General features: G+C 38.1%; 1 protein-coding gene across 4 annotated transcripts in view; it reads right to left on the reverse strand.

The window, feature by feature from the left end:
* Positions 1-1,183: 1,183 nt before the first annotated feature.
* The window catches only part of FAT1 (FAT atypical cadherin 1), a 165,205-nt gene continuing 140,563 nt past the window's right edge, over positions 1,184-25,825 (reverse strand). For 2 of the 4 annotated variants that reach the window (XM_056802981.1, XM_056802978.1), the window contains exons 20-30: positions 24,618-25,419; positions 22,162-22,293; positions 21,909-22,066; positions 20,089-20,551; positions 17,125-17,278; positions 16,805-16,915; positions 13,791-14,422; positions 12,749-12,886; positions 8,413-8,478; positions 4,147-4,182; positions 1,184-2,687 (exon numbers count right to left, since the gene is read on the reverse strand). In XM_056802981.1, coding sequence (XP_056658959.1) covers positions 2,062-2,687; positions 4,147-4,182; positions 8,413-8,478; positions 12,749-12,886; positions 13,791-14,422; positions 16,805-16,915; positions 17,125-17,278; positions 20,089-20,551; positions 21,909-22,066; positions 22,162-22,293; positions 24,618-25,419 — 3,318 coding nt within the window. In that variant the 3' untranslated portion in view covers positions 1,184-2,061. The remainder of the gene's footprint in view (positions 2,688-4,146; positions 4,183-8,412; positions 8,479-12,748; positions 12,887-13,790; positions 14,423-16,804; positions 16,916-17,124; positions 17,279-20,088; positions 20,552-21,908; positions 22,067-22,161; positions 22,294-24,617; positions 25,420-25,825) is intronic. The other 2 variants (XM_056802979.1, XM_056802980.1) reach the window with 2 other exon arrangements.

Genomic DNA, 25,825 nt, shown 5'->3' on the forward strand with positions numbered 1-25,825 from the left:
ATATATGTAAATTATATATTCTGAATATAAGTATTTACTGAATGTAATATTTATATTATATTCTGAAATATAAGTATTTACTGAATATGTAATATGTATATATAGTGAATATATAAGTATTTACTAAAAATATAATAGGTATTTACTGAATTTGCTTTACACATAGTAGGAACTTAATCAGTATTTATTGAATGTGTCGAGTATTGGTCCAGACTGTCGAGGGCTTGGCGAGTTAAGCATGGGTCAGCCCCAGAAGGCTAGCCTCCAAAGGATGAATTGTTTTTTTTTTCTCCAGGCACAAAAGTACATGAAGACCATTTAAATAAGGCATGGAAAGGCTAGAATCTGCACTTAGAAGTAGTGGTGAAATTAGTTAATCCATAAACACTCCCTACAAACTATTGTGTGCCAGGTATTCTGGTTATTCTAGATACAAAACTAAAAATTAAACAGCCCTTCCCTTGAGGAGCTTACATTCTATTGGACTGAATGAGTGTTGGAAGTGAAATATTTCCAATTATTCATAGAACATCTTTATTAGTGTTCATTGCATATTATGAAATCTTTCTCTTGGGCTACTTTCATGTCCCTCTTCCCCAATAATTTTGGCTTTAAGAGAAAAAAATACAGAGATTCCAAGTAGGGGGATGTTGCCAACATTAACAAGACGCCTAGCCCGCCCCTTCTCCAAATGAGCCCCTTGTCTCATTTCTTGTAAGCACCAATCCTGCACGAATCAGGGGGTATGGCAGAATCACAAGCCAACATCGACAGGTCTACACAAAATCAGGAAGCTATTAGGAGGCACCCTCAAAGGGAAGCCTTTGGAGATTTACTTTATCCAGGGAATGTGTATAAGGTAGAAAAGATGAATACACTTAGACCATATAGTCAAGAAATATCAATGGATCGTGGGAATGAAGAAGTTTGCTTCCACCTCGTTGCTGGACATCATGGGGCAGGCTCCATCTTGCAAATCCTGAGAATATTATCACGCAGCCACATATTGCCATCTACTGGTTATCCCCATAATAGGCTATGCTTGGATTTGGGAGATTCAGAAAGAATTTTTCTTGAGGAAGTGGGAAGCAACAAAGCTAAAACGAACCTGTCCAAGAGGAAAAGAAATTCAACTCCTAAAACCATAAACTACAGTACAGTAAAATACAGAGAAAATAAGCAGTAAAGCTAAAGTATTTTATTAATAATTTATTGTCAGTAAGAAAGACTGGCTAATGGTAGTTTTCAATAAAAACCTTTACAAGACCATTGCATCACAAATATACAGACACTATAAAAACTGTGTCGTGGTGGTTTTGGTTCTAAACAGGTATGCAGAGGGTCCCCATTACACTTTCCAAGAAGGGAAAAATGTGTTTAATCCTAAAATACAGCAACCCATTTAAGACATCTCCATGTACCGTGTCTGACCTAGAAAACACTAGGTCTCTTTTCATTCTATATACAGCTAGTATTGCAAGAATATGGTGAAATGTTTTCACGAAGACTCGTACCATAATGGAAATGGACAGAGAGTGAAAACCTGATAATCAAAATCAGGATTCTGGGCAATGACAGAATGATACAACTAAGATTCAGTGAAAAATGAACTGGAGAAAAAATATCTACAAAATCTAATAAAAATTATTAAAAACAAATCTGTACATAAAATTTACAAAAGGAAAAAAAAACAGAAAAAAAGTTAATGTAATGAAATCTAGATGACTCATGCTAAAATGGTGATGAGGTCTGGCTGATTTTTTTTTTTGCTTTTATTATCATAGACCAAGTAAATAAAAATGAAAAAAAAAACACCTTTATTAATGGCACAGCCAATGTAAATCTTAAGTTGATCCAATCACACACAGTAGGTCAGGAAATGGAACCCAGGTAACATGTGGAAATGAGCTGCATGATCCAGGGCAGCCATGCCAGTTTTAGCTCCTAGAAAAACAAAGCATCCAAGCATCTGCTGCAAAGAAAATTAATATCTTCAGGATATTGGTCTAGAATGTAAGTTCTTGAAAGTCCAGGCACTTTTTTTCCCCCAGAATTTGAGTGTCAGACTTCTGTATGCTGTTGTGTCTCCAGTGGAGGGATGGTCACCTCTTCGAAGTGGCCATCCTCTCCACTCTCGTAGTCACTCATCATGACCTCCGACTCCATCTCGCAGCAAGCGGACACGTCGGAGCAAGAAGCCGTTGAAGCATACACAGACATGGACATGTTGTCTACGGTGGGGGCTTCAAAGTCTCTGCTGTACCCCGAAGGGTACGGGGTGAAGGGTTCTCTACAACTACTGCTCTCTCCGTTCGTTGTCTTTTGAGGTTCAGACATATCTACGGGGTAAAAGTTGGGCAGAAACTGGTTGAAGTTGAACCTCTGCCGGCTCTTTGTGGAGGAACTCAAGCTCCGCGTAGCGGGCATGTCTTTAGGGGGTTGTATTGATTCGAACTGATCGCTGAATTCCGGTGGCAAGGGGGGGAGTTCGTCGGGTGCGGGGAAATCCTCAGGGGGAGGAGGGAAGTCGCTTTCGATGTCGTAGCCTCCTGGGTAATAGTCTGTATCGATGGCACTTGGGTCTGTATAGAGGGGGGTCTGCTCATCGATGACCTCGTAATTGGGAAACTCTTGGATATCTGGCAGCGGAACGCTAGGCATCCAATCGGAAGTATCCCAGTGATACCCTAAGGAAGAGGAAAAAAATTGCACAAAGTGTAATTAAAGGTTTTAGGGTTTTTTTTTCTCCCCACTCATAAATACTCTGGGGGAGGAAAAAAAAAAAGAAAGTGCAGTATTAAGACATGCTTTATTTTTAGGTTAATTTGTTTGATTGAATTAAATTCCTTTTGGGGACTGCTGCTCCTTACTTATACAGAACTGTTTCATGGTGCAAAAGCTTACCAGGCAGCGGCTTATATTTTTGAAAAGTTAGGTTTTTTATGGATATAGACAACAGCCAAGCAAATAATTTTAACATAAGCAATGTACTATACAAGGAATTGTGTATAAAGTAGTCAGAAGCAAACATGCTTTCTACAAGCTATATTTCTGGGACTGAAATACATCTTAGTTTAGTTTCAGGCTTATTTCATCTTGAGAAATATTTGGTTTAATATTAAGCATGAATTCTGGGTGAAATTTATTCACTAAACAAGCAGCCTAAATATATAGTTAAAAAAATCTTCAAGTTGATCTTTAAAATGTTAGATGCTAGAGTAGAAAAAGGTCCCCAATATGTAATATATAGAATAATGACTATATTTTTGGTGCATGCAAGCAAGCAGCTTTATCTGAATTGAAAAAGAAAATCATTCCTTTCTCATTTCTGACTACTGAGATTCTACTTTTTAAAGAAATCCTTATTCTCTTATCTTAGTAACAACTCTAAGACAGAAGGGAGATGGCTAGGCAAATGGGATTAAGTGACTTGGTCAAAGTCACTCACACAGCTATGAAGTGTTTGAAGACAGAATTGAACTCAGGTGCTCTTGACTCCAGGCTTGGCCCTCTATCCACTGTGCCACCCACCTGCCCCAAGAGGTGCTACTTCTTTCAATATCTCCATACAACAGTCCTCTACTCCCCCTAACAAGAGCAAGTAGGGCTCTCTACCTTCCATAAACTTCCCTTGGATCTTCTGGATTGAGATCGCCATCCCCCAAATCAGGAAAACTTAAATTTCAAATTGTATCACAATCAAAGACTGGGCAAATTATTTCTTGGGTACTTCTCAGGGTTCCCAGGTAACTCTCTAAGATTATCAACGCTGGGAGTATTTCCTAAAACACTGACATCACCAGTTGGGTTGGACCAAAAACCATTAAGAAGGGTTGTCTGTACCTCTCTCCATTTGCCCCTCCTACAAGTCCTACCTCATATTATACAGGGAAAAACAGCATTAAAACTTTTGGGATACCTTGTACTTATGTGTGTATAAACTATAAGCTCTTTGAGGGCAGAAACCATGTTTCCTTTTCATTTTTTTCTAGAAAGTCATGCAGCAATGCAAGGTCATGAATGCTGTTCACAGTCAACAATGCAAAAATTAAAGTAAGTTAAATTAAATCTTTATTAAGGTCAAACCTCTACATAAAACTTTTTTGAAAAAGTGAATACCAAAGAACAACTGCATGCATAAGTCACCTTTTGATTTGGTGAGATCAGGTGCAGCGAAAGACTCTTTAGTCGGCAAAGTAAAAAGAGAAGAAAATATTTACAATTAGGAATCAAACAGGAAATGTAACTAAGAAGCAATAAAGACACAGTGGCTACCAATGGGGAAACAAGGTTCTCTAGTGACAGACCTGGTCATCTTACAGAAAGTATGGCAAAAATGTAGCCAAGGACAACAATTGCTAGGTTGTGTAACATTCTCCTTAAATAAATTATTTTGTTTTTCCTGTGATTAGGAATTTGCTTTTGGAAGAACGGGTTTCATTAACAAAATTGAAGAAAATGAGCCAACAAAAATCTAAACTTTAAGCAATTAAAATCACACACTTACAGAGCTGGAAACAAAATTGATATGAATTATTAGCTCTAAGCACCCACAGGAACACAATAATTAGCAATGTTTTAACTCTATTCTTTTAAGTCATGCACAATCTTCCCCAGAGTCCAAGATAATGGAAAATCACAAATACACTGCCAGGGTATTCAACAAAAACAAATAGTTCTTAGGACACCTGTGACCAGCTCCAGTGGTTCTTTCTTTCCAAATCCTGTTCATTATAAATGGAATGGAATGTGATTTGACTGGTTTTAACACATTTTAACCAATTTCTAAGAAAATAATCTCAATAAACTATTTTCTTTCCCTTAACCTGTAAATCCTTTGATCAGTGTAACCCAGAGGAAAACATGATATGGCTGTGAGTTCTTTCTGGAGCAACCAAGCATCCAAAGAACCCAAGGTTGGCAATTCAGCCTGTATCTTGAATAAGGATCCCTCCTTTATCACATTTTTGATAAAAGATGCTACTAGAAAGCCTCCAGGGACAGAACTCTATACTGTCTGAGGATGCTCAATTCTACTTGTAGGGACCACAGATGGTTGGGAAGGTCTTCTTCATTTTAAGATGAAATCCACCTTCTTATAGGAAATTAACTGCCCCTAGCTTAAACCCTCTGGGACTAAGCAACAAACAAACAAACAAACAAACAAACAAACAAAAAAGCGTAGAAAGAATGCTAAATTCCAAGTCAGTAGGTCTAAGCTGGAACCCAGTTCTGCCACTGATCACATGTGTAGGCTTGGGCCAATTTTTAACTCTTGGCACTAGCTTTAATCTTGTTTTCTCTAAAATGAAGGGTGACCCTTCTAATTCAAGTCCTTTCCCATCTAAATCCGTGAGTCTCTGATAATAAATTCCTCTTTTATAGGACACCTATTAAATATCTAAAAAGCAGCTAGCCTATACCTCTCTCTGCCCCTCCCAACTTCTGCCTTCTCTAAGTTAAATATTTCTATTTCCTTTAAACAATCTTTCTGTGGCGTGGTTTTTAGTTCCTTTATCATCCTGCTCTCCTTCTCTGAATTGTGCTCAAGTCTGCTGAATCACTTTCTAATATGTAGCAACTAGAAAGGCATACAAGATAGATGTTGTATTTTAAATCTGAAAAAGGGATGTTCAGTCTATTGTTTAAAATGACAAGCACATCTTACAGCTATCTTCTGGAAAATTCAACTCACTGTAACTGAAAAAGCCTTAGGGACTTTATGAAGAGCCTTAAAAACATTTATAAATAAATTTTATAAACAATACCTGCCAAAAATGAAGTGTATTTAGATTGTGAGCTCCTGGAGGGCAAAGATTGTTTTTTTGCCTTCCTTTGTGTCCCTAGGACTTAGGACAGTGCTCAGAACAGAGAAGGCTCTTAAATAAATTTATTGATTTAGTGAAGAGACTGCAGGTTTTAGAATTAGAGGACCTGGATTAAAATTTCAACTCTGCTCTTTAAGTCAATTTTCCCACATATAAAATCATGGCTTTGGCCTTTGTTGATCTTTAAGATCTAATGAGACAATCCTATCATCCCCTTACTAAGAAGATAAACACAATTCCTTAATTTTTAAGGTAATTCATAAAATGAAACCCTCGTTTCCAAAACAGTTAAGTTTTGCATCACTAAACTGTGTCAAGATGGGACATTTGGATCCATTACTTAGTGAGAAATGCAACCTGGAGTGTGAGACTTCTATTTAGGAAGACAAGTTTGAATTCAGAATCAACGATATTTTCTTAATTGTATGACCTTGGTCAAATTGTTGAACCTTGGCTTTCTGGTTTGCAAAACGGGAATAGTGATTTTTTCCCTACTTACCTCGTAGGATTGTCCACCCCAAAAAGAAGCCATGTAAAATGCCAGCTAATAGCAGAGTTCTATGACAAAAGGTTCAGAAACAGCTACTAGAACTGGGTTATATGGATCATTTCCTTGTCTAAAGAAGCAACTTCCTCACAAAAATAGGTATGGTGTTTTTCCAATCCGAAAAACCAATGCCAGGACATTTTTCCCTCAGAAAATTAAACATCCTATATGCTTAGCACAGTGCCTGGCACCTTGTAGGCATTTAATAGACGTTTATGGATTAACTAAATGAGGAATTCTGTTTAGTAACTTATTTTTTCATGACAATAAAGTTTTTTTAACAGGCAAAAACTACTATTATGTCATACTGTTTTTTTAAAAAAAAAAAGTCCGTGACACACAATTCCTAAATATAATAAAGGTTCCAGAGTAATTTTTATGAGAAACTTCAGCAACCAATAGAAAATGAAATATGTGTGTGCCTCAGTTTGGAGAATGTCACTTAACCCTGGCACAGTGTAATATTCTCAGATGGTTTGGTTCTAGGACCCCTTTCCATTCTAAAAATTGACTGACCCTCCAAAAGGAGTTTTTAAAATGTGGGTTGGATTTACCAATATTTAATATATCAGAAATGAAAAACATGTTAGTGTTGTTATGAAAATAATTTTGACCTCGCTGATACCCTGATTCCCCACCACATCCCCCTGATGAGATAAATAGGCAAACAGGCAGCTAACTTTGGAATTAGGTAGACCTGAGTCCAAATCTTGACTCCAACTAGTAGCTGTGTCACCCCCAACAAACTCTAGATGTCTTGATCCTTTCCCCTCCACCCAGATGACTAAACTAAAACGCAGGTAAAGATGTGCACCCACAGGAGTTTCCTCATACAGATATCATCATAAGGTTGGTCCCATGCTATCCCCATTTTCAATTCAGTCATTTGGGAACTCTCTTCTCCTTGAAGTTTTAACAAATAGGGCCCAATTTTTGTGGAATTATTAACCATTCTCTTTGAATGAATGTACAATGCAAGAATTAGAACTTATTTTCTGATGCCAATGTAGAAAGATTCCTGAGCCCAAAATAAGTCAGAGGAGGTCTCAGCTGCCATTTGGGAAGAAAGTAGGATGATTTAAGTGCATAAATAGGTCCAATAACTAGGGACTCTGATGGTGAGTTTTAGGGTTTTTTGTTTTGTTTCAGCAGTCTTGAATTAGTGAGGCTTCTAAATGTCTTGGTATCATCCCATATGAAAACCAGAAGACCTTTTCACTTGAATAACCAAAGAAAACAATGCAGTTAACACTATATGTCTAATTGTTTTACAGAGCACATGGTTTACAAACACCAAAAAATGTACATATGCAAGAAGAGGAGACAATAAGAGATCCTGACATCTTTTATCAAGATTTTGGATCAATAATGTATTAATCAGGAGGCAGCTAGGTGGCTCCGCGGATTAAGAGCCATGCCTGGAGCCAGGAAGGTCCTGGCTTCAAATCCTAGCTGTGTGACCCTGGGCAAGTCACTTAACCCCCCTTGCCTAGACCTTACCATTCTTTTGCCTTGGAAAAAATATATATTGGTATAAAATATAACTATATGGTATATAAAAATAATATAATCTACCTCCAACCCCCCCAAAATATGTATTAGCCTTCCTCTTGCATCTGAAGATGAAGGAGAGTCTTAGATTTGGACTGGTCCTTGGAACTTATCTAGACCAATCTCCTTATCTCCCAGGTAAGACTACTGAGATTAAGGGAGAACAAGGCAGAATAAGTCAATTGCAGAGATAAAGTTCTAACCTGAGTCTCCTGAGAGCCTGGTGTTAATTTATTATAGTTAATAAGATAGGAAGATGGTAGCATTTTTTTTATTACTCTGAAATAAGTCTTCTGAAGACACACTGCTTACTGACTCCCCTTGATACATAGGATCCACCAAACACAAGCCAAAAGATTTCACACAAGACACATTTTGACGAAGACTTCATTAACATCAAGCCAATCGGTGAGCCACCGTACCTATGCAGCCATTGTAAACAATGAAAAGCGAAGCATCTATGCGTGAATGTGTACAGATAGATACCTTCTGTATCCACCATGTCAACGTCAACGACGGCATTGACAAGGTGTATTACCGTCACCACGGAAGCTTGGAAGGGTGGAAAAGTTAGGGAAAACTGGCATTAGTAGGAGTGAGAAACAAACATGAAGAACAAAAAGGATTCTATCTACGGAGGAGGAAGAGGATTCAAACATAGCAACTGTTGCTACTAGTCATTAAGGCGTCAGCCTCCTTGCTTGGGTTACTGATTGGTTCTCAACAAAATGCCTCAAATGTAATTTACATCTGGGAGACTTTCCCCATCAATTACCTTATGGTAAAGTTCAGAATTTATTTATGAGTAATTGGCACAATAAAAAAAACAAAACTCCCTATTGTTTTTTATCTAACTAACCATAAAAATGTCCAATTTCGTAAATTACAAGTCAGCATTAGAATGCTTTTTCTTAACTTCATGTCCCAACTTTTAAAATTTTTTCTTAATTTAATTAATTAAATGCCTCAAGAGCTAAACATATCAAGTTCGAAGAGGCAGCTTAAATTTTAATTCAATTCAACAAACATTTGTTAATTACCTACCATCTGCAAAGCATTGTCTTGGATGAAGGGAATACCAAGATAAATAAAACAAGGTTCTTGACCAGAACAGATTTACAATCCAGTAGGTGAATAATGTATGTACATGAATTACATTGGGAGAGTTCAAAGAGGCATGAAAGATCAAGGGAAACAATATTCACTTGTGGAGGCATGGGGGAGGATCAGGGAAGATTTCCTAGAAGAGATGACACCTCAACCTAGCTCTCAAGAAAGGGAGCAATGTCAACAAGTGGAGAAATAGAAAATGTCACATTTTACACTTACAGGTATGAGAGATGGGGAGGATGAAGGGCAAACTGCCAACAGGAGAGAGCAGGATTAGGGACAAAAGTTTTTTGGAGACAGCTTTGCAACATTTTAAAAAAAAAGAGCAAAGAATCTCTGCTTGCCTTGGCTTTATGTGTTGATTAGAGGAGGATCTAAACATAGAAGAGGAGTGAGAATGCTCCAAGAGCTGAGAGTGACTTTGTGACCCAACTTCCCTGATTTTCTTATTATAGGGAAATGAGGTAGGAGAGAGTTTATAGAAGGGGATGTCCAACAGTATCAAGTGTGAAGGTATTAAAAGCCAAGGCCATTAAATTTTTTAAACACTTTTGGGGGCTCTCTTAGCAGATTCTTCAGAATAAAGATGATTTAAATTGCATTTGGACAAAATCTACACTATAAATGCACCTTTTCACAATTAATTGTCTTCTATGTAAAGTGGGATGGAATGCTAATTTGGAAAAAGCTCTGGATTCAAATCTTTCCATTGACATGTCTTAGTGGTGAGATCATGGGATTCCATGAGTACTTAACTTAAAGGGGCTTCCCTACTAAGTCACAGATTCACAGCTGGTGAACATGTTTATTATGAAGTGTGGAAACTTGCATAAAGTGGAATTGATGATTATTAACCCTAAAGAGCAGCCTTTCATTTTATAAGCAGAAGTTATAATCAATTAACATATAATGTCAATCAATAAACTAAAGAGGAATTCTGCAAGATGGCAGGGATACAAAAAGAAAATGAATTCTGCTTTCAAAGAGTTCATATTCTACAATGAATGGAGGAGTAGAAGGGAATGAGAATATATGTATAAAACAAGGCAAATTTTGGAGGAGGCCACTCCTCCAAAAGGCTGAGGGGATCAGGTAAATTTTAGTTACTTTGGCATTATATTAATTTATCTCTCTAGGTGGGGAAAATTAGGCAATAATTAATTTATTAACTATAATGATCAATTTCATAATTTTAATAATAAAATTAATAACTAGAAATAAAAATATATAAATACTGATTAGTATACTAACTATAATTATTATTTAATAATTTAGTGACAATTTAAAATAACATATATGAATAAGTGCTATAATTATTCAATAGTTTTAATAAATGATTAGTAATAAGTGGAAATAAAATAAAGAGAAATTAATAATAATTAGTGTACAGTGAAAGTAAAAAAGAGAAAGAATAAGTTTTGGTCATTATAACCAAGCATTCAGAGACCTTTATGGAGAACATTTAATGGATGTACTATATAATAACACCAATTATAGGAACTAGTTTTAAAAAAGCAATTCTACTCTTATCTCCAAGTATAAACATGACCTTTTTGCAGTACATTTGAGGTACATATAACCACATTTTATACAGTGCTAGATTTTTCTGCTTACATAAGATCACATTATGTTAAGAGCTAGAAATAATATTCAGATACTTGATATAATATTTTACTTTTGTTTCTTACATATTAGCAAAACATTTTGTTGAAGAACTGAAATGTACATTTTTTTTAAAGGGGGAGTGATTGAATTTAAAAATACTCAAGACTCATGGTGGATGTAATTAGGCTGAAGTGTGTTACCAAGGATGACTTTTATATGAGGAGTAGCACCCACAGCATCATGGGGGACAGACAAAAATATACATGACTGGAAAAGGAAGGAGGAGAGAGAAGGGTAACTGACCACCATGAGACATTAAAAAATTCAGAGGAAGGCCTCCAATACCTGGCTCCTTTATGAATAAAAAAAGATAATAAGGAAAAGCACTTATGGGATTTTTTTTATTTGCCAAGGTAAAGGGATCTTAGGGCCTCAGAGGTTTAGCTTCTTAATTTTACAGAAACTGAGGTTAATAGTGGTGAAGTGATTTGTTCAAAGCTACAAAGGCAGTTAAATGGACAATTCAGAATTTAAAATTTGGAGCTCTTTCATGTACTAGATGCCTTCATGGACTTACCAAAGAAGTCTTACAATAAAATAAAATCAAGTATTTTGTAAAGCATAAAAAACTGAAAACAAACCCATTGAAATTAATTTTGTGTAACTAAAATCCTTCTTTTATTCTACTATTATGTATGGTCCCATTTTTTTCATATTTTATGCTTTTCATGTTTCAATGTAGTAAGGCTGGATATCAATGGTATTCACAATGGCCAAAAACCAGCTAAGTAACCTCCTTTAATCTACTGCCTTGGGAGTCCCCATGAACTTCTCTCATTATAAATCCAAAAGAATACAAAAGCAGTTTCTTAAACTCCATTCCCACTAAATACTAACAGGATCCATATGGAAACTGAGGCCACTGTAAAAGAGAAGAGAAAAAGAAACAGAGAGCTAAGAACTGTCTGTGAAAGTTAAATGTGTTAGAATTTTCTATCTACTCTAAAAAGAGGACCTGCTGTGTTTACTGTTTGTCGATAACAAGAAAGCATCTGACCTGGCCAAGCAAAGTGCAGCCTTGGCTGCTCATGTCAAACGAAACATTCCCCGTGTATATTAACACCACTGAAGAGTAATGTAACCAGAGATGATTTTATTCCACAATCCTTCCTTAGGGTATTAATATCCATCAGGACACAAATCAGGGACACCCAGGCTCGTCTGAGGTATCATGCATGATATCTGGTGACTAATCCAAATGGAGAAGGGATTTCCTAGAGTCAGGGAGGTCCAACTAGAGGCCCCTTTTTGAGGATACTATCCTAACTGCATCAAGCCTCATAACCCTACAGAGCTCCCTCTGCCACTCGAAAGGAGCTCAGCTCGTCATCCACACAAAAAGAATCAAGCAGATGAAGAATGCACATGGCCCAGATGATGATACATAGTTTGTTGAAGTCTAGAGTCTCTATTTGACCCTGAGGGGGAACCTAGAAGAGGCTGAGTATTATGGCAAAAGTCTCCAGCACCTTGGAGAGTTCCTTTAAGGAAGATTTATAGAGGTGGGCATGGAGAAGAATGGTGTAGGATGGGAAGGCACAGGTGATTTATTATCTCTATGGGTGAAGGATTTTTCCTAATGAGGAGGTAAATAAATAAATCCAGCCAATTTATCTGAATAGGCTTAGAAAAGCCCCATATTTTTTCAAATACAGAGCGATGCTTATAGAAGTCATTTAAACAAATGTTTGCTGAAATGAACTCAACTCACAACAAACCTGGTGTATTTTGCTCTTGGATAATATTTTCTATCATGCTAATAACTCAAGATTGAGCCTTAGATTATTGGGAATGGGAGGAATAGTATTAAATTCAGAAACTTACTTAGAAAGTATGTGCAAATTATTAAAGCCCAATTACCGATAGAATATGAATGATTTATATTATTTCCTTGTAGCTAACATAAAACTGAGAGGCACTCTGTTTAAATGAGATCTCCAGGGCATTAAGAAAAAGGTCATCTAATTCAAATATGTATAATATAAAAGAAATGAGAAATAGAGATGACAGCCAGTAAGCACAGTGGGAAAACTCATATTCTACATACCATTGTCATCGCAGGACTCTGACTGGAAAGAGCTGAGGGACTGGACTTCAGACAGGCTTTCCCGAGCACTGTAAGGATGGGATACCTTTTCCTCCAGAGGTTTCTTTGAAATACAGGGTTCGAGTTCTACCACTTTAGCTAGAGGGAAAGTACAGGGAGACAATGGGTGATTAGTAATGACCTCAAGTGAATTAGCTTCAAAATAAATCCCACGTGGACAACATTTCTGACAGAGCTTTCCAGAGTAAGAAAGTTTTGTTTGTTTTCTAACTCAATAAATGCAGTTAATGGATATTTGAAACTCCTAGTGGAGGGAATTTCCTCCACAAAGGTAAGGTTTTTCTATATTTTCCTTCCTATTTTGCTATTTCTTTCATTAGAACTTGAACCTTTTAGGGACCTAGGTCTTAAAGGTTCTGCCAGGGAAACTCAAGTTTTAGCATTTCCAATTAAATGTTCTAAGTTCATTGCTTGACTAGCCTAGCTAAAGTTGGAGACTCATGATCAGGTGATTAATTTTATGGCCCCAGGAATGAGTCAGACTGTCTACTATGCTGTGAAAAGGGTATAATTTGTATCAGTAGAGCAAGAAAACTAACCAGGGAAATAAAAGGTGGTTTTAAGTGGTAATCAATGAAGGAGAGTCCCAGTCAATTTTTTTTTTATTTGTGAGGGTACCTTGAACAATCCATTAAGTAGAAGCCCATCATAGCTTTTTAAGAATTTGATTAAACAATTAATCTATTTAGATTTTCAAAAAGTAGTCACCATATTATTTAGAATAATATTAATTGGAATTTAAAAAATAATTAAAAATTAAAATTAAAAATTAAATTTTCATGTAGAATGTGGGATCTGAGCTAAGTCTTAAGGGATGGAAGTTTTAGGGATAAAGGAAAACCATTGCTGATGCATCATCAGGAAACAAGAGGTGGGGTATGGAATAGAAAGGGGGCTGTTGGTTTAATTGGACCTTTCATGTGCTTATACATAATATTTATCTCAGTGATATTTTATTTAGGAGGGAAAAAAGGGTTCTTACTATCATAGTCGAAATCCCAGTTGGGTTTCTGAATCGAGTCACTGTCTGAAGGAGAGTTGGAAGGAGGAGGGGGAGGCAAATTGGGTGCAACACTGCAGACCGCCACGGCTTTTCGGTGTCCATGCATGGAATCTGGGTTGAAGGTGCTAAACTCAGGGTGCTCAGGAATGGTGGACCCTTCGAAGGAATTTCGGTCAAGATTGTTCCTGGAGTCGCTTGGAATGCTTGGAGTGTAAGAAATGGGGCGGACAGGCACCTGGGGTGGTACGTCTGAGTAAATGCTCTTATTGAGTTTTGAATCAAAATATGGCCTTTGTAAGAAAGCTGTTGTGGGTCCCAAGTGCTTGTCCTCGGGTTCTGCTTGGTGTTTCTTCTTTTTCTGGATCGTTTTGCGGCAGACAACAAATATCACCACTATTAGGAAGATGCCTATGATGAACACGATGATTCCTATTCCTTCAGCTAACCCAATATTCCATGGAGTTGACACATACTTATTGGGAAGCGAGTCTTCACAGTGTTTTCCTCGATAGTCAAGGCTACAGTTACAGCGATAGGAGCCATGGGTGTTCTCGCAAAGGGCCCCATTACGGCAGGGATTAACAGCACATTCATCAATATCACTTTGACACCTGCCAAAAAATAAAGCCAAAACATAAAACCAGTGACTCAAATCATGAGGCTTTTGAGCCGTGGTAGATCTTCAGAAAAGCCCTTCCTTTGTTGTGGAGAATTCATTTCTAAAATAATATTTTTTGGTCCTTTGCAGGTATGTGAAAGAGAAGACTAAATATGGGATTTGTCCTTAATTTACTTAGACATGGAGTTTAAACATAAAAAGTGAATAATGCCTGAAAGAAAAAAAAATACCCTGCTGGTTATAAGAGGGAGATTTAGTTCATGTTTAAGCCCTGTATTTATTTAGTTAAGAGATTTGTTTGAACATGTTACTGCCGTATTAGGAACACCAATGAGGAAGCCCCTTCTCTACCAAGGCAAAGCCACAATTCCTCTTGAATTTACTGTCAGAGTTTCCTGGGGGCAATGAAAGGTTATGTGACTTAAAAAGCCTTTTTATCTTCAAGAGGTGTATCTTGAACCCAGGTTTCCTAAGCTCTGAAGCTGGTTCTCAATTCACTAAAATAGGTACAACTGTGTAAAATATAGGATGTACTTACCCTTTCAATTGAAATGAGGGTAAATCCAGAAAAGCAAGGTAAAGGAAAGACCTGAGAGTGAAGCCTAAATGGGTTCTATTGAAAGGGGAGATAACTTTTTTTAAATTTTGTTTTAAATATCACGTGTGTGTGTGTAGAAATCACTAGTGTTGAAAATAATTTGTAAAACTTAATGGTGAAATGAGAGAGAATCGAATTTGGTGTCAGAGAAACTGGGTTCAAATCCTGGATTTGCTACTTAACTGTCTGAACTTTGACAAGTGGGTTTCAATTTTCTATAAAATGGGAAGGTAGGAAGGAAGGGCCAGACTGGCAGATATTTATGGTCCTCCTAGTTCTAACTCCTTCAGACCATTTAAAAAATGTTTTTATATAGATCATATTTCTCATATTCAAGGGATTCACTGCATCAAGTGAAACTCAAAGGCTCAAATAAACTTTCTTGGTTTGCCAACCAAATAAATGTTCACAGATTCAAACTGTACATGCTGATGTTTTTATCTGGAACACTTCCAATGTTTGGATTAAAATAGCTCTTCAAGTGCTTTGGCAATAAGAGTAAGTTATCTTGAAAAAAAAACACAAGGTAACAGAGGATAAAATCATCTAAACATTAAAAGAGTCACTCTCAATTATGTTTTCTTGCTCGCTCTAAAAGCTTCAGGAATGCACTGAATGCTTCAATCAACCCAAAACTCAGTCCTTTTTGCTAAATATGGTAATTAGAAAGATTGTGGAGAACTTTTTTTTCTCCCTTCTTAGAAGTGACTTTTATCTTTTTTAAAGTGATCAAAGGAGCTGCTTAATGTAATGCTTTGAATCCAAGAATATCAAAGCCCTTTTCCAAAACGTTCAATGATTTCTCGTTACCTCTTAGAAGAGAGTCCCAACTTTCTTTACTGTAGCATTCAAGGTCCTTCATCCTCAGGGATCACATCCGTGAACCCTCTTCTCTTGCCAAACTGATTGCTTTGTGAACATATCATGCGTCTTCCCAGTTCTGTAACTGTGCTCATGCCTACTTTATTTCTTAAACAAACATAAGCTATCCTTCAGGCTCACTTTAGTCTCCCCACCTCCAGGAAAACTTCTCCAAGTGATCATTCCCTATTATTTGACTTTCAGGTCCTTTATTTGACAACACCAAGGCCCTCGCTTGGGATTTATTTATCTCTGGTATGAATCATTGCTTAAAATGCTACTTAATTTTTGAAGGGATCAGTTTTATTTTGGTCTTTGTACCCACAAGGTCTAGCACACAGCAAGTGCTTAGTAAATGTTTATTATATTATTGAATTGATTTAAGCCAATACAGTGCCATCCATAAAGAGGAGCATCTGGTGCGGGAGAGATCTTATTCATGAAAGGAAATCTCTTTTCTCCTTTGTAGACAAAAGAAAGCATCTATGACATTTCAGAGTTTCACATTATGTAATGTTATGTAAGTTGCAGTGAGCATCCTATCTGGGAGCATCTTATTAAATTAATGAATTCATAGGTCGAAGCCAATGGAAAATCAACAGAGGAAACAGGTTTTTAGATTGGCTTGGATGACCCATTCATTGAAAATATTTGTATTGACTGTCAAAAACCCGTCAATTCTATGTGTGGAAAAGGGTCTGTCCTCAACAAGTTTGTTCAATTATTGTGCAAACTCGCAATTTGCTTAGCCAAAATGATTTTTTCTTTAGTACAAAAGTAAATCCTATTATAATTATTGACTAGGTTATTATTATAATACACTTAAATTCTATGGCCCAAGTCAGCTAGATTTTACTTTAATCTGGAGGATATTCTATAAAGACACAGATGTAAAATGAAACTAATTCGATTCACCTTTCTCCATGAAAACCAGCTTCACATTGACAAATAGCACCATCCAAGCTGTCAAAGCAGGTCCCACCATTTTTACATGGTTCATCTTTACAATAGGGACTCAGCTGACACCTGAGAAATAAAAAAGTGACATCAATAAATAATACTATTTGTTTGGAGATCAAAATCAAAAAGTAAAAACAAATCAGAATGACAAAATGAAAATAGAAACAAGCAAAAAAATTTAAAAAGGAGAAAATTTAAGACTTCAATAGTTGGTGACAGAAAATAGTAGTGAGCGCTAGAGGTTTAAAACTACTGGGGAAAAGCAGCAAACATACCTCTGTCCAGTGTACAGGCCCCTGCACTGGCAGACAAAGTCGCCATTGTCTCTAATACAAGTCCCACCATAGAGGCAAGGATTGGAGGCACACGGATTCACACTGATGTCACAATGTGTACCCATGTACAAGGCACTGCATTTGCAATAATAACCTATAACATGGTCCCCAAAAAAAGAAAAGATAAATTAATTATGCCATAATTTATAATTTGTTGGTATTTTCTGGTCTCAGAAATTATTATTTTAATTTAAATTGTTAATTATTTTTATGTTTTATATATTATACATTATGTCCCAAACAATAGATATATATTTCCATATGTAATATTATGCATTATTTAAATGACTAATTTAAGTTAATTTAAATTATTTTAATAATTATTAGTTGTGCAACCCTGGTAAAGACAATTAACCTGTTTGCCTCAGCTTCATCTATAAAATGGAGATAACAATTGCATCTACTTTACAGAACTGTTGTGAGGACAAAATGAAATATTTGTAAAGTGCTTTACAAACCTTAAATTATGTTGATGCTATCCATTGTTGTTATTATTATTAATTAATTGCCTTGAATAAATTCAAGTTAAGTTGGCCTGGAAAAAGGATCTCCTAGGGCATTAAAAGAATACTAATATGCTTTCTATGCTTCTTAAATCATTATGGAGAAAGGAAGATGGACCACAAGATTAGAAATGGATGTCTTCAAAGAGATGGTCAGTGAACATTAGAAAAAGAAACAATGATCACAGTGATCATCTAGAACAAGTCAGGTCAGACTAACTGTTTCCTTTTTACCCTATTACTAAATTTTTTGATCACTAAAATGCTGGTTGACAGAGTATACCTGTATTTTAGAAAAGTATTTCTCAAAGTCTCTGAAGCAGTGCTTGGGGATAAGATGGATAGATATGGGTTAGGAAATAATAAATCAGTGGATTCAAAACTGGTTAAATGATAGGACCCAAAGAGTAGTTATTACTAGAATAATGTCAACATGGAGGCAGGTCCCTTTCCATGTCATTAGCCCTTTGCTGTTGGACATTTTCTTGAATGACTTTGATAAATGTACAAATAAATGGCATACTGAAGAGATTTATTAGCAGGAAAAGGAAATATGTTGAGCAGAGTCTGGAGCCAAAGGATCTTTACAAGTTATAATTATAAGTAGACTCTTAATGAATTGGGATATAATAAGAAAAAATATAAAGTACTAGATCTAAGTTAAAAAAAACCCCAACAATTGAACAAATTACTGGAAGTTCTTGGATCAATAGGTTATGTTAAAAAAAAAACAACTAATAATTTTAGTGGGCTGAAAGTTTGATATAAATCAATTTTGTGATCCAGGCAAAAACTCATTGCAATCTGAGGCAATATGGATAAAGAAATAAAGTCCAAAAGAAGGGAAGAGAGATGATATCATTGCTGGGATGTCCCTAGTTGGGTCAAATCTGGAGTGTTCTATTCAATGCTTGCTACTCCAAAGCAGAAAGAATATTGACAAACTGGAGCACATCTAAGCTATGGAGAATAGATTAAAAAATGCATCCTATGAAGATCAATGGAATGAACAGAGACTGGTCATGAAATAACATGATATCTGATTTCAAACATGGGAAGAGCTAGCTGTCCTATGGAAGATGGAATCACCTTGGCCCCAGAAGGAACACTTTGGAGCAAGAGCTTAAGGTGCAAAGAGGCAGAATTTCTGTTGGAATATAAGGGAAAACGTCATTATGATTAAAACCATACAAATGAGAACAGGTTGCCATGGGGAGGTGGGAGAATAAGCTTTTATAGAGTGCCTACAACATTCAAGACTGCTAAATGCTTTACAAATTTCCTCTCATTTGATTCTCACAACAATGAAGGAGATGGGTGCTATTATCCTCATTTTACAGTTCGGAAGATCAAGGCAAATAGCCCAGAGTCTAGCCTTTGGCTACATTTGAGCTCAGGTTTTTCCTGATTTCAGATTCACTGAAAGGTTGTGAGTTCATTAATACTAGATTTCTTTTAAGAAAGTGGGTGACAACTTCTTAGGAAAGCTATAAAGGGTCCAGTATGACTTTCCAACTCTTAAATTATTTGTTGAACTGAATACATTTCATTTTTTAATGAAAATATCTAAGAAAGCAATAATGGTTTTTTTTAACTTATTTTTTCAACAGAGAACAAATAATTTTCTCTATTCACTATAAATAAGCTCTACTTTATCCTTAATGTGGTTGTCTAATAGTTGATGCCATGGAATTTGAATTCATTAACATGACTTTCTTATTAGTATAATGGAGAATTTTAGTTTTTCAGAGCAGGGTGGAAGGTCCTTTCAAAGTCTATTTTGGGTTTCTGGCTACTGGCCAATGAGATGTTGCCTAAGATGCCAAATGACCCATTCCTCCCATTCTCTGCTCCTTGAATTGGGCCAGGGAGCACCCCAGCAGTGACAAAAGGGATTTAGCAACTGCTACAGAGTCAGAAGTTCCCATGTTGTCGGAGGGGCTCCAGCAGCCCTTGTTGGCTGATAATGCCAATGTTCCAAAGGAAAAGCCGGAGTCAGGTATCAATTTGTGGGCTCACTTCCAACTTTTCCCTGGCCACAGGGCTTTGGAGTTTGGGGTGAATTTCTGGATCAATGATGCCTTTGGTGTCTCCAACACTGGAAGGCAGGTGTTGAAGTGTGTTCCCTCTGCCTTCCCCCGGCATGTGGCTGAGACTTAGCAACAGATGCTCAGCGGTTAGTCCAGCATCTGTTTCTTAAGCCCAGTTGCCAGGAAGAATTCTAAGATCCATAAAATCTGAATTCTTATACTGAAGGGCAATATCTGACTTGATCTTATTTGGCTAAATATAGCAAGCCCTCTGAAAAATAAAAAATAGCAAGACACAAGGGCTAGTCCTCAAGGGTGCATTTGTGTGCCGTGTGTAAAATTTTAACCAAAAAAAGAACCCTAAAACCTACCTCCACTAGGTGAGGGGTTACAAATGCCTCCATTCTGACAGGGACTACTAGAGCAGTCTTCAATGGCCATCAACAAACATCCAGGGGACACGTCAACATATTCCTCAACGTGGGCGTAACTTCTTGGTTTGCTGGTTAAAGGCAATTCTTGACCATTCAAATAAATCGAATCCATGCAGCCTCTGAAACCATTGTTGACTTGGTGGCTTCTACCGGGTCTCGTGTCTTGCTGACGAATGTGGCCTCCAAAAAACACGTGGTTATCCAGGTTCAGCGTCTTCAGGGTGCCTGGAGCCGTTCCTGATGCTGTGTGGACCCTGTCTAGAACGAGCCGGGCATAGTTCCCATTCACTTCAAGGGACACGGAGTGCCACTGCCCATCATTTATTTGAATGCTCTGTACAGAGACAATTCCAGGCCCACTTCCACAGTCAAATTTGTACTGAAGTCTCCCATTGTGAATCTGTGATGAAAGTATACTATTAACATTCGTATTATTCTTTTGCAATTTTCAGCTCTTGTCTTCTCTTTCCCCCCAATCAAGGCTCTACTGGAAATATTCAGATATTTATATTTGGGTGAGAGACTTGGGGGGGGGCTGGGGAGGGGGGGAAAGAGAATATTTTTTAATGACATGCCATGGATAAAGTACATAAGATGCCTGGACCTACCACCTAGCAGGCATTTAATAAAAGCTTATTTAATAGATGAATGAAGGAATTTAGGATTCTAAATACCAGAAAGAAATTACTCATCTGGGAAAAGTTTTCAGCGTAACCAATAACTGTACATCTTTGCAATTAAAGTACACATTTCAGGTAACTTTTATGTCAGTCTAATGTTAAAAGCACCGGTCATTGACATTTTAAGAGAAGAGACATTACTGTAGATCTTTAAGATAAATGGTTTGAATCCCTGGGCTTTAAGTCCAGTTATAAAGGATACAGCCTCAATTCTTTTTAAGATTTCATTTTTTTAGCCATCTAGAGTGGGTATCCTGATCTCAGCCAGTTGGGAAGTTCAGGAAGTTCTCACAGCCCCAATCCTCATACCAATTAATACAGAAGCTTTAAATATGCTCCATTTTTTACAACAGGGGTTCACTCTCCCTTCCTTAGCAGCTTGGTGGCCATTTATCCCCAAAGGGTGACACCATATTAGTGCCAGACTCCTTGAGGATACCCAATTGGCTTTAGCTCCAATGTAGCTCAAGAACTCAAAGAATGCATCATCCTCAGCCTCCCCAGCAGCAGGGGTTACTACAGACATAAGCTACAATGCTCTGCTTAAGATGTAATAAGAACAGGGGTTTGAATATTAACAGTATCTAACAATATTTACACTTTAGAGAATGACAAAATACAGTCTTACTTAATTACATCGCACCATCTCCAACTGCAAAGAAAGCAAGAGTCATTCTATGTTTTGTGTATGCTCGAATAAACTCCTTAAATTTAAGACTTCACACTGCTCAAATAATGATAATGCTTCATTTTATGCAGGAGATGTTTAAGGTTTAATTGGCTATAGTGTCAGAAGGCCTGAGTTCTAGCTGGCCACAGGCAAGTTAATTAACTTCTCCAGGTCTTGGCTTCTTTCTCTATTAAATGCAAAAAGTAATTCTTGCATACCTTAGAGGGCTGGCAAGAAGAAATGAAGTTGCAAACTATATATCAGGGGAGATCAAACTATTACTATTACTGTAGCGTAGCTGCTATTGTTAAGAGAAAAAAAAATGACCAGACGTGTTTGGACTCTCAAGTGTTATACAAAGACATACATGCAGCACCCCAAAGTTAGGGCAAGAGTTATACAAGTACCTCTAAAATACTGTAGTCTGTTCCTCGGGCATACATGACAACTGCATGAGTAGAATAGGTTCTGAGCCTCATGGTGAGTTTCATTTCTAATTTGTTTTCATTTTCCATTAGACGGTATTTGACAAAACTGTTTCCACTAAATGTTACTGATGAACCAACTGTGAATCACAAAGAAACAAAAGATGAGAACCAAGAGGGGAAAAAATGTTTAAGAGGAAGTCTGGGCTTTGAAATAGAAGACATGAAATCTCACCTGGGCACTGGCCAAATTTGCCACCTGGGCACACACATGAATATTTTTCCTCTTTTGGATCAGCAATACATTCAGTACCTTCAGGACACGGATTGCTTTCACATCCATGATCAACTAGGGGGCATCTCCCCTCTGGGGCAAGGAAGAAGAAGAAAGGAATCTTTTAGTTACAGTAATTTCTGTGGAAGTAGTCTTTCATTCCCTTCTCCCACCTTCCACCCAGAAATACAATAGTGATATGGATTCTAAGAGACACTCTTACCTCTACAGACACATGGCTACTCGGTGGCAACTCTGTCATTCCCTTCTCCCACCTTCCACCCAGAAATACAATAGTGATATGGATTCTAAGAGACACTCTCTTACCTCTACAGAGACACATGGCTGCTCCGTGGCAACTCTGTCATTCCCTTCTCCCACCTTCCACCCAGAAATACAATAGTGATATGGATTCTGAGAGACACTCTTACCTCTACAGAGACACATGGCTGCTCAGTGGCAACTCTGTCATTCCCTTCTCCCACCTTCCACCCAGAAATACAATAGTGATATGGATTCTAAGAGACACTCTTACCTCTACAGACACATGGCTACTCGGTGGCAACTCTGTCATTCCCTTCTCCCACCTTCCACCCAGAAATACAATAGTGATATGGATTCTGAGAGACACTCTCTTCTCTCGACAGAGACACACAGCTGCTCTGTGGCAACTCTGTCATTCCCTTCTCCCACCTTCCACCCAGAAATACAATAGTGATACAGATTCTGAGAGACACTCTCTTACCTCTACAGAGACACATGGCTACTCGGTGGCAACTCTGTCATTCCCTTCTCCCACCTTCCACCCAGAAATACAATAGTGATATGGATTCTAAGAGACACTCTCTTCTCTCGACAGAGACACACAGCTGCTCCGTGGCAACTCGGTCATTCCCTTCTCCCACCTTCCACCCAGAAATACAATAGTGATATGGATTCTGAGAGACACTCTTACCTCTACAGAGACACATGGCTACTCGGTGGCAACTCTGTCATTCCCTTCTCCCACCTTCCACCCAGAAATACAATAGTGATACAGATTCTGAGAGACACTCTTACCTCTACAGAGACACATGGCTACTTGGTGGTAATTCTTTCATTTCCTTCTCCCATCTTCCACCCAGAAATACAATAGTGATATGGATTCTGAGAGACACTCTTACCTCTACAGAGACACATGGCTACTTGGTGGTAATTCTTTCATTTCCTTCTCCCACCTTCCACCCAGAAATACAATAGTGATATGGATTCTGAGAGACACTCTTACCTCTACAGAGACACATGGCTACTTGGTGGTAATTCTTTCATTTCCTTCTCCCACCTTCCACCCAGAAATACAATAGTGATAAGGATTCTGAGAGACACTCTTACCTCGACAGAGACACATGGCTACTTGGTGGCAACTCTGTCATTCCCTTCTCCCACCTTCCACCCAGAAATACAATAGTGATATGGATTCTGAGAGACACTCTTACCTCTACAGAGACACATGGCTACTCGGTGGCAACTCTGTCATTCCCTTCTCCCACCTTCCACCCAGAAATACAATAGTGATATGGATTCTGAGAGACACTCTTACCTCTACAGAGACACATGGCTACTCGGTGGCAACTCTGTCATTCCCTTCTCCCACCTTCCACCCAGAAATACAATAGTGATATGGATTCTGAGACACTCTCTTACCTCTACAGAGACACATGGCTACTCAGTGGCAACTCTGTCATTCCCTTCTCCCACCTTCCACCCAGAAATACAATAGTGATACAGATTCTGAGAGACACTCTCTTACCTCTACAGAGACACATGGCTACTCGGTGGCAACTCTGTCATTCCCTTCTCCCACCTTCCACCCAGAAATACAATAGTGATATGGATTCTAAGAGACACTCTCTTCTCTCGACAGAGACACACAGCTGCTCCGTGGCAACTCGGTCATTCCCTTCTCCCACCTTCCACCCAGAAATACAATAGTGATATGGATTCTGAGAGACACTCTTACCTCTACAGAGACACATGGCTACTCGGTGGCAACTCTGTCATTCCCTTCTCCCACCTTCCACCCAGAAATACAATAGTGATACAGATTCTGAGAGACACTCTTACCTCTACAGAGACACATGGCTACTTGGTGGTAATTCTTTCATTTCCTTCTCCCACCTTCCACCCAGAAATACAATAGTGATATGGATTCTGAGAGACACTCTTACCTCTACAGAGACACATGGCTACTTGGTGGTAATTCTTTCATTTCCTTCTCCCACCTTCCACCCAGAAATACAATAGTGATATGGATTCTGAGAGACACTCTTACCTCTACAGAGACACATGGCTACTTGGTGGTAATTCTTTCATTTCCTTCTCCCACCTTCCACCCAGAAATACAATAGTGATACCGATTCTGAGAGACACTCTCTTACCTCTACAGAGACACACAGCTGCTCGGTGGTGACGAGGAGTGACGAAGCTCAGCCTGGCAGTGCTATGAGTTGACATGACGCTATCATCCACAGTCACCTTTTCATCACAGAATTTTAACGGGCAGTCCAGACCTGCACATAGCTTGTGGAACACTTCCAAGATCCTCACACCAATGATTTCTTCGATGTCAGCCACGGAGGAGTTTATCTTGTGCAGGAGAACTTTGGTTGAGGCATGGGCGCTGCCAGATTTCTCAACAAGCAGTAGAACATCCAGGTTTGACTGAGGTTCCGAGGATTGCAAACTCACCACCTGTATGTCATTTCTCCGCACACCCAGGATATTTCGCAAAGCCCTCTGGAAGTTACGCCAGTAGTCCCCAACAAACTCTTCAGGGGTGAGGTTGGCAAAGCGGATGGCAATGGTGTGGTTGAGCATTTCTTGGGTGATCTGCCTGATGTGGACCATGATGTCAGCCACAGTGGTAAATTTTCCATCAGTCACCGAGACATTAAGGAGGTACTGTCCCATATCTAGCTTTTTGTGGGCTATCAGTTTACCACCCGTGCTGGAGACAGAGAAGAGGCTATCCATTTTGGGATCAAGACTGTATGTTAAGGTGTCGTAGACATCTTGGTCTGTTGCATGGATCTTCCCAATGACACCACCTGAATATTCTTCCCCAAAGGTGGTAATGAAAATTTCCAGGGGCAAAATGGCAGGGGGATAGATGCTCTCCTCAATAACCCTAATGTCGATATAAGCCAAAGAAGACAACTGAGGTTTTCCATTGTCTGCCACCTATATAAAAAAAAAAGAAAGAAAAGTTATCATTTTGCCTTTTGTTAAGTCTTTTAAGAGAAAATTCCCAAGTCTAAGAGGCTCCTAGCTCCTACCTGTTAGGTCATATTCTGAAACCTATGGACCCCTTCTCAAAAAAAAATGTTTTTGAAAAATAAAGTAAAATACGTTTAGAAAGAAAACCAATTATCTTAGACTATAGGTATCAAATGGATGACAAAAAAGAGCACAGACTCTGCCATAACCGAAAAGATCCTAGGTAGTCGAGTAGTATAGTGGACAAAGAACTGAACTTGTGAATCAGTAAGACCTAGGCCCAAATCATGCCTTGCACATTTACTAGCTACGTGACTTTGAATAAGTCGCTTCTTCATCTTTCAGCCTAAATTTTCTCCTCTGTAAAATG

This window comes from Monodelphis domestica, chromosome 6 (assembly GCF_027887165.1).
Source record: "Monodelphis domestica isolate mMonDom1 chromosome 6, mMonDom1.pri, whole genome shotgun sequence".
NCBI lineage: Eukaryota > Metazoa > Chordata > Mammalia > Didelphimorphia > Didelphidae > Monodelphis > Monodelphis domestica.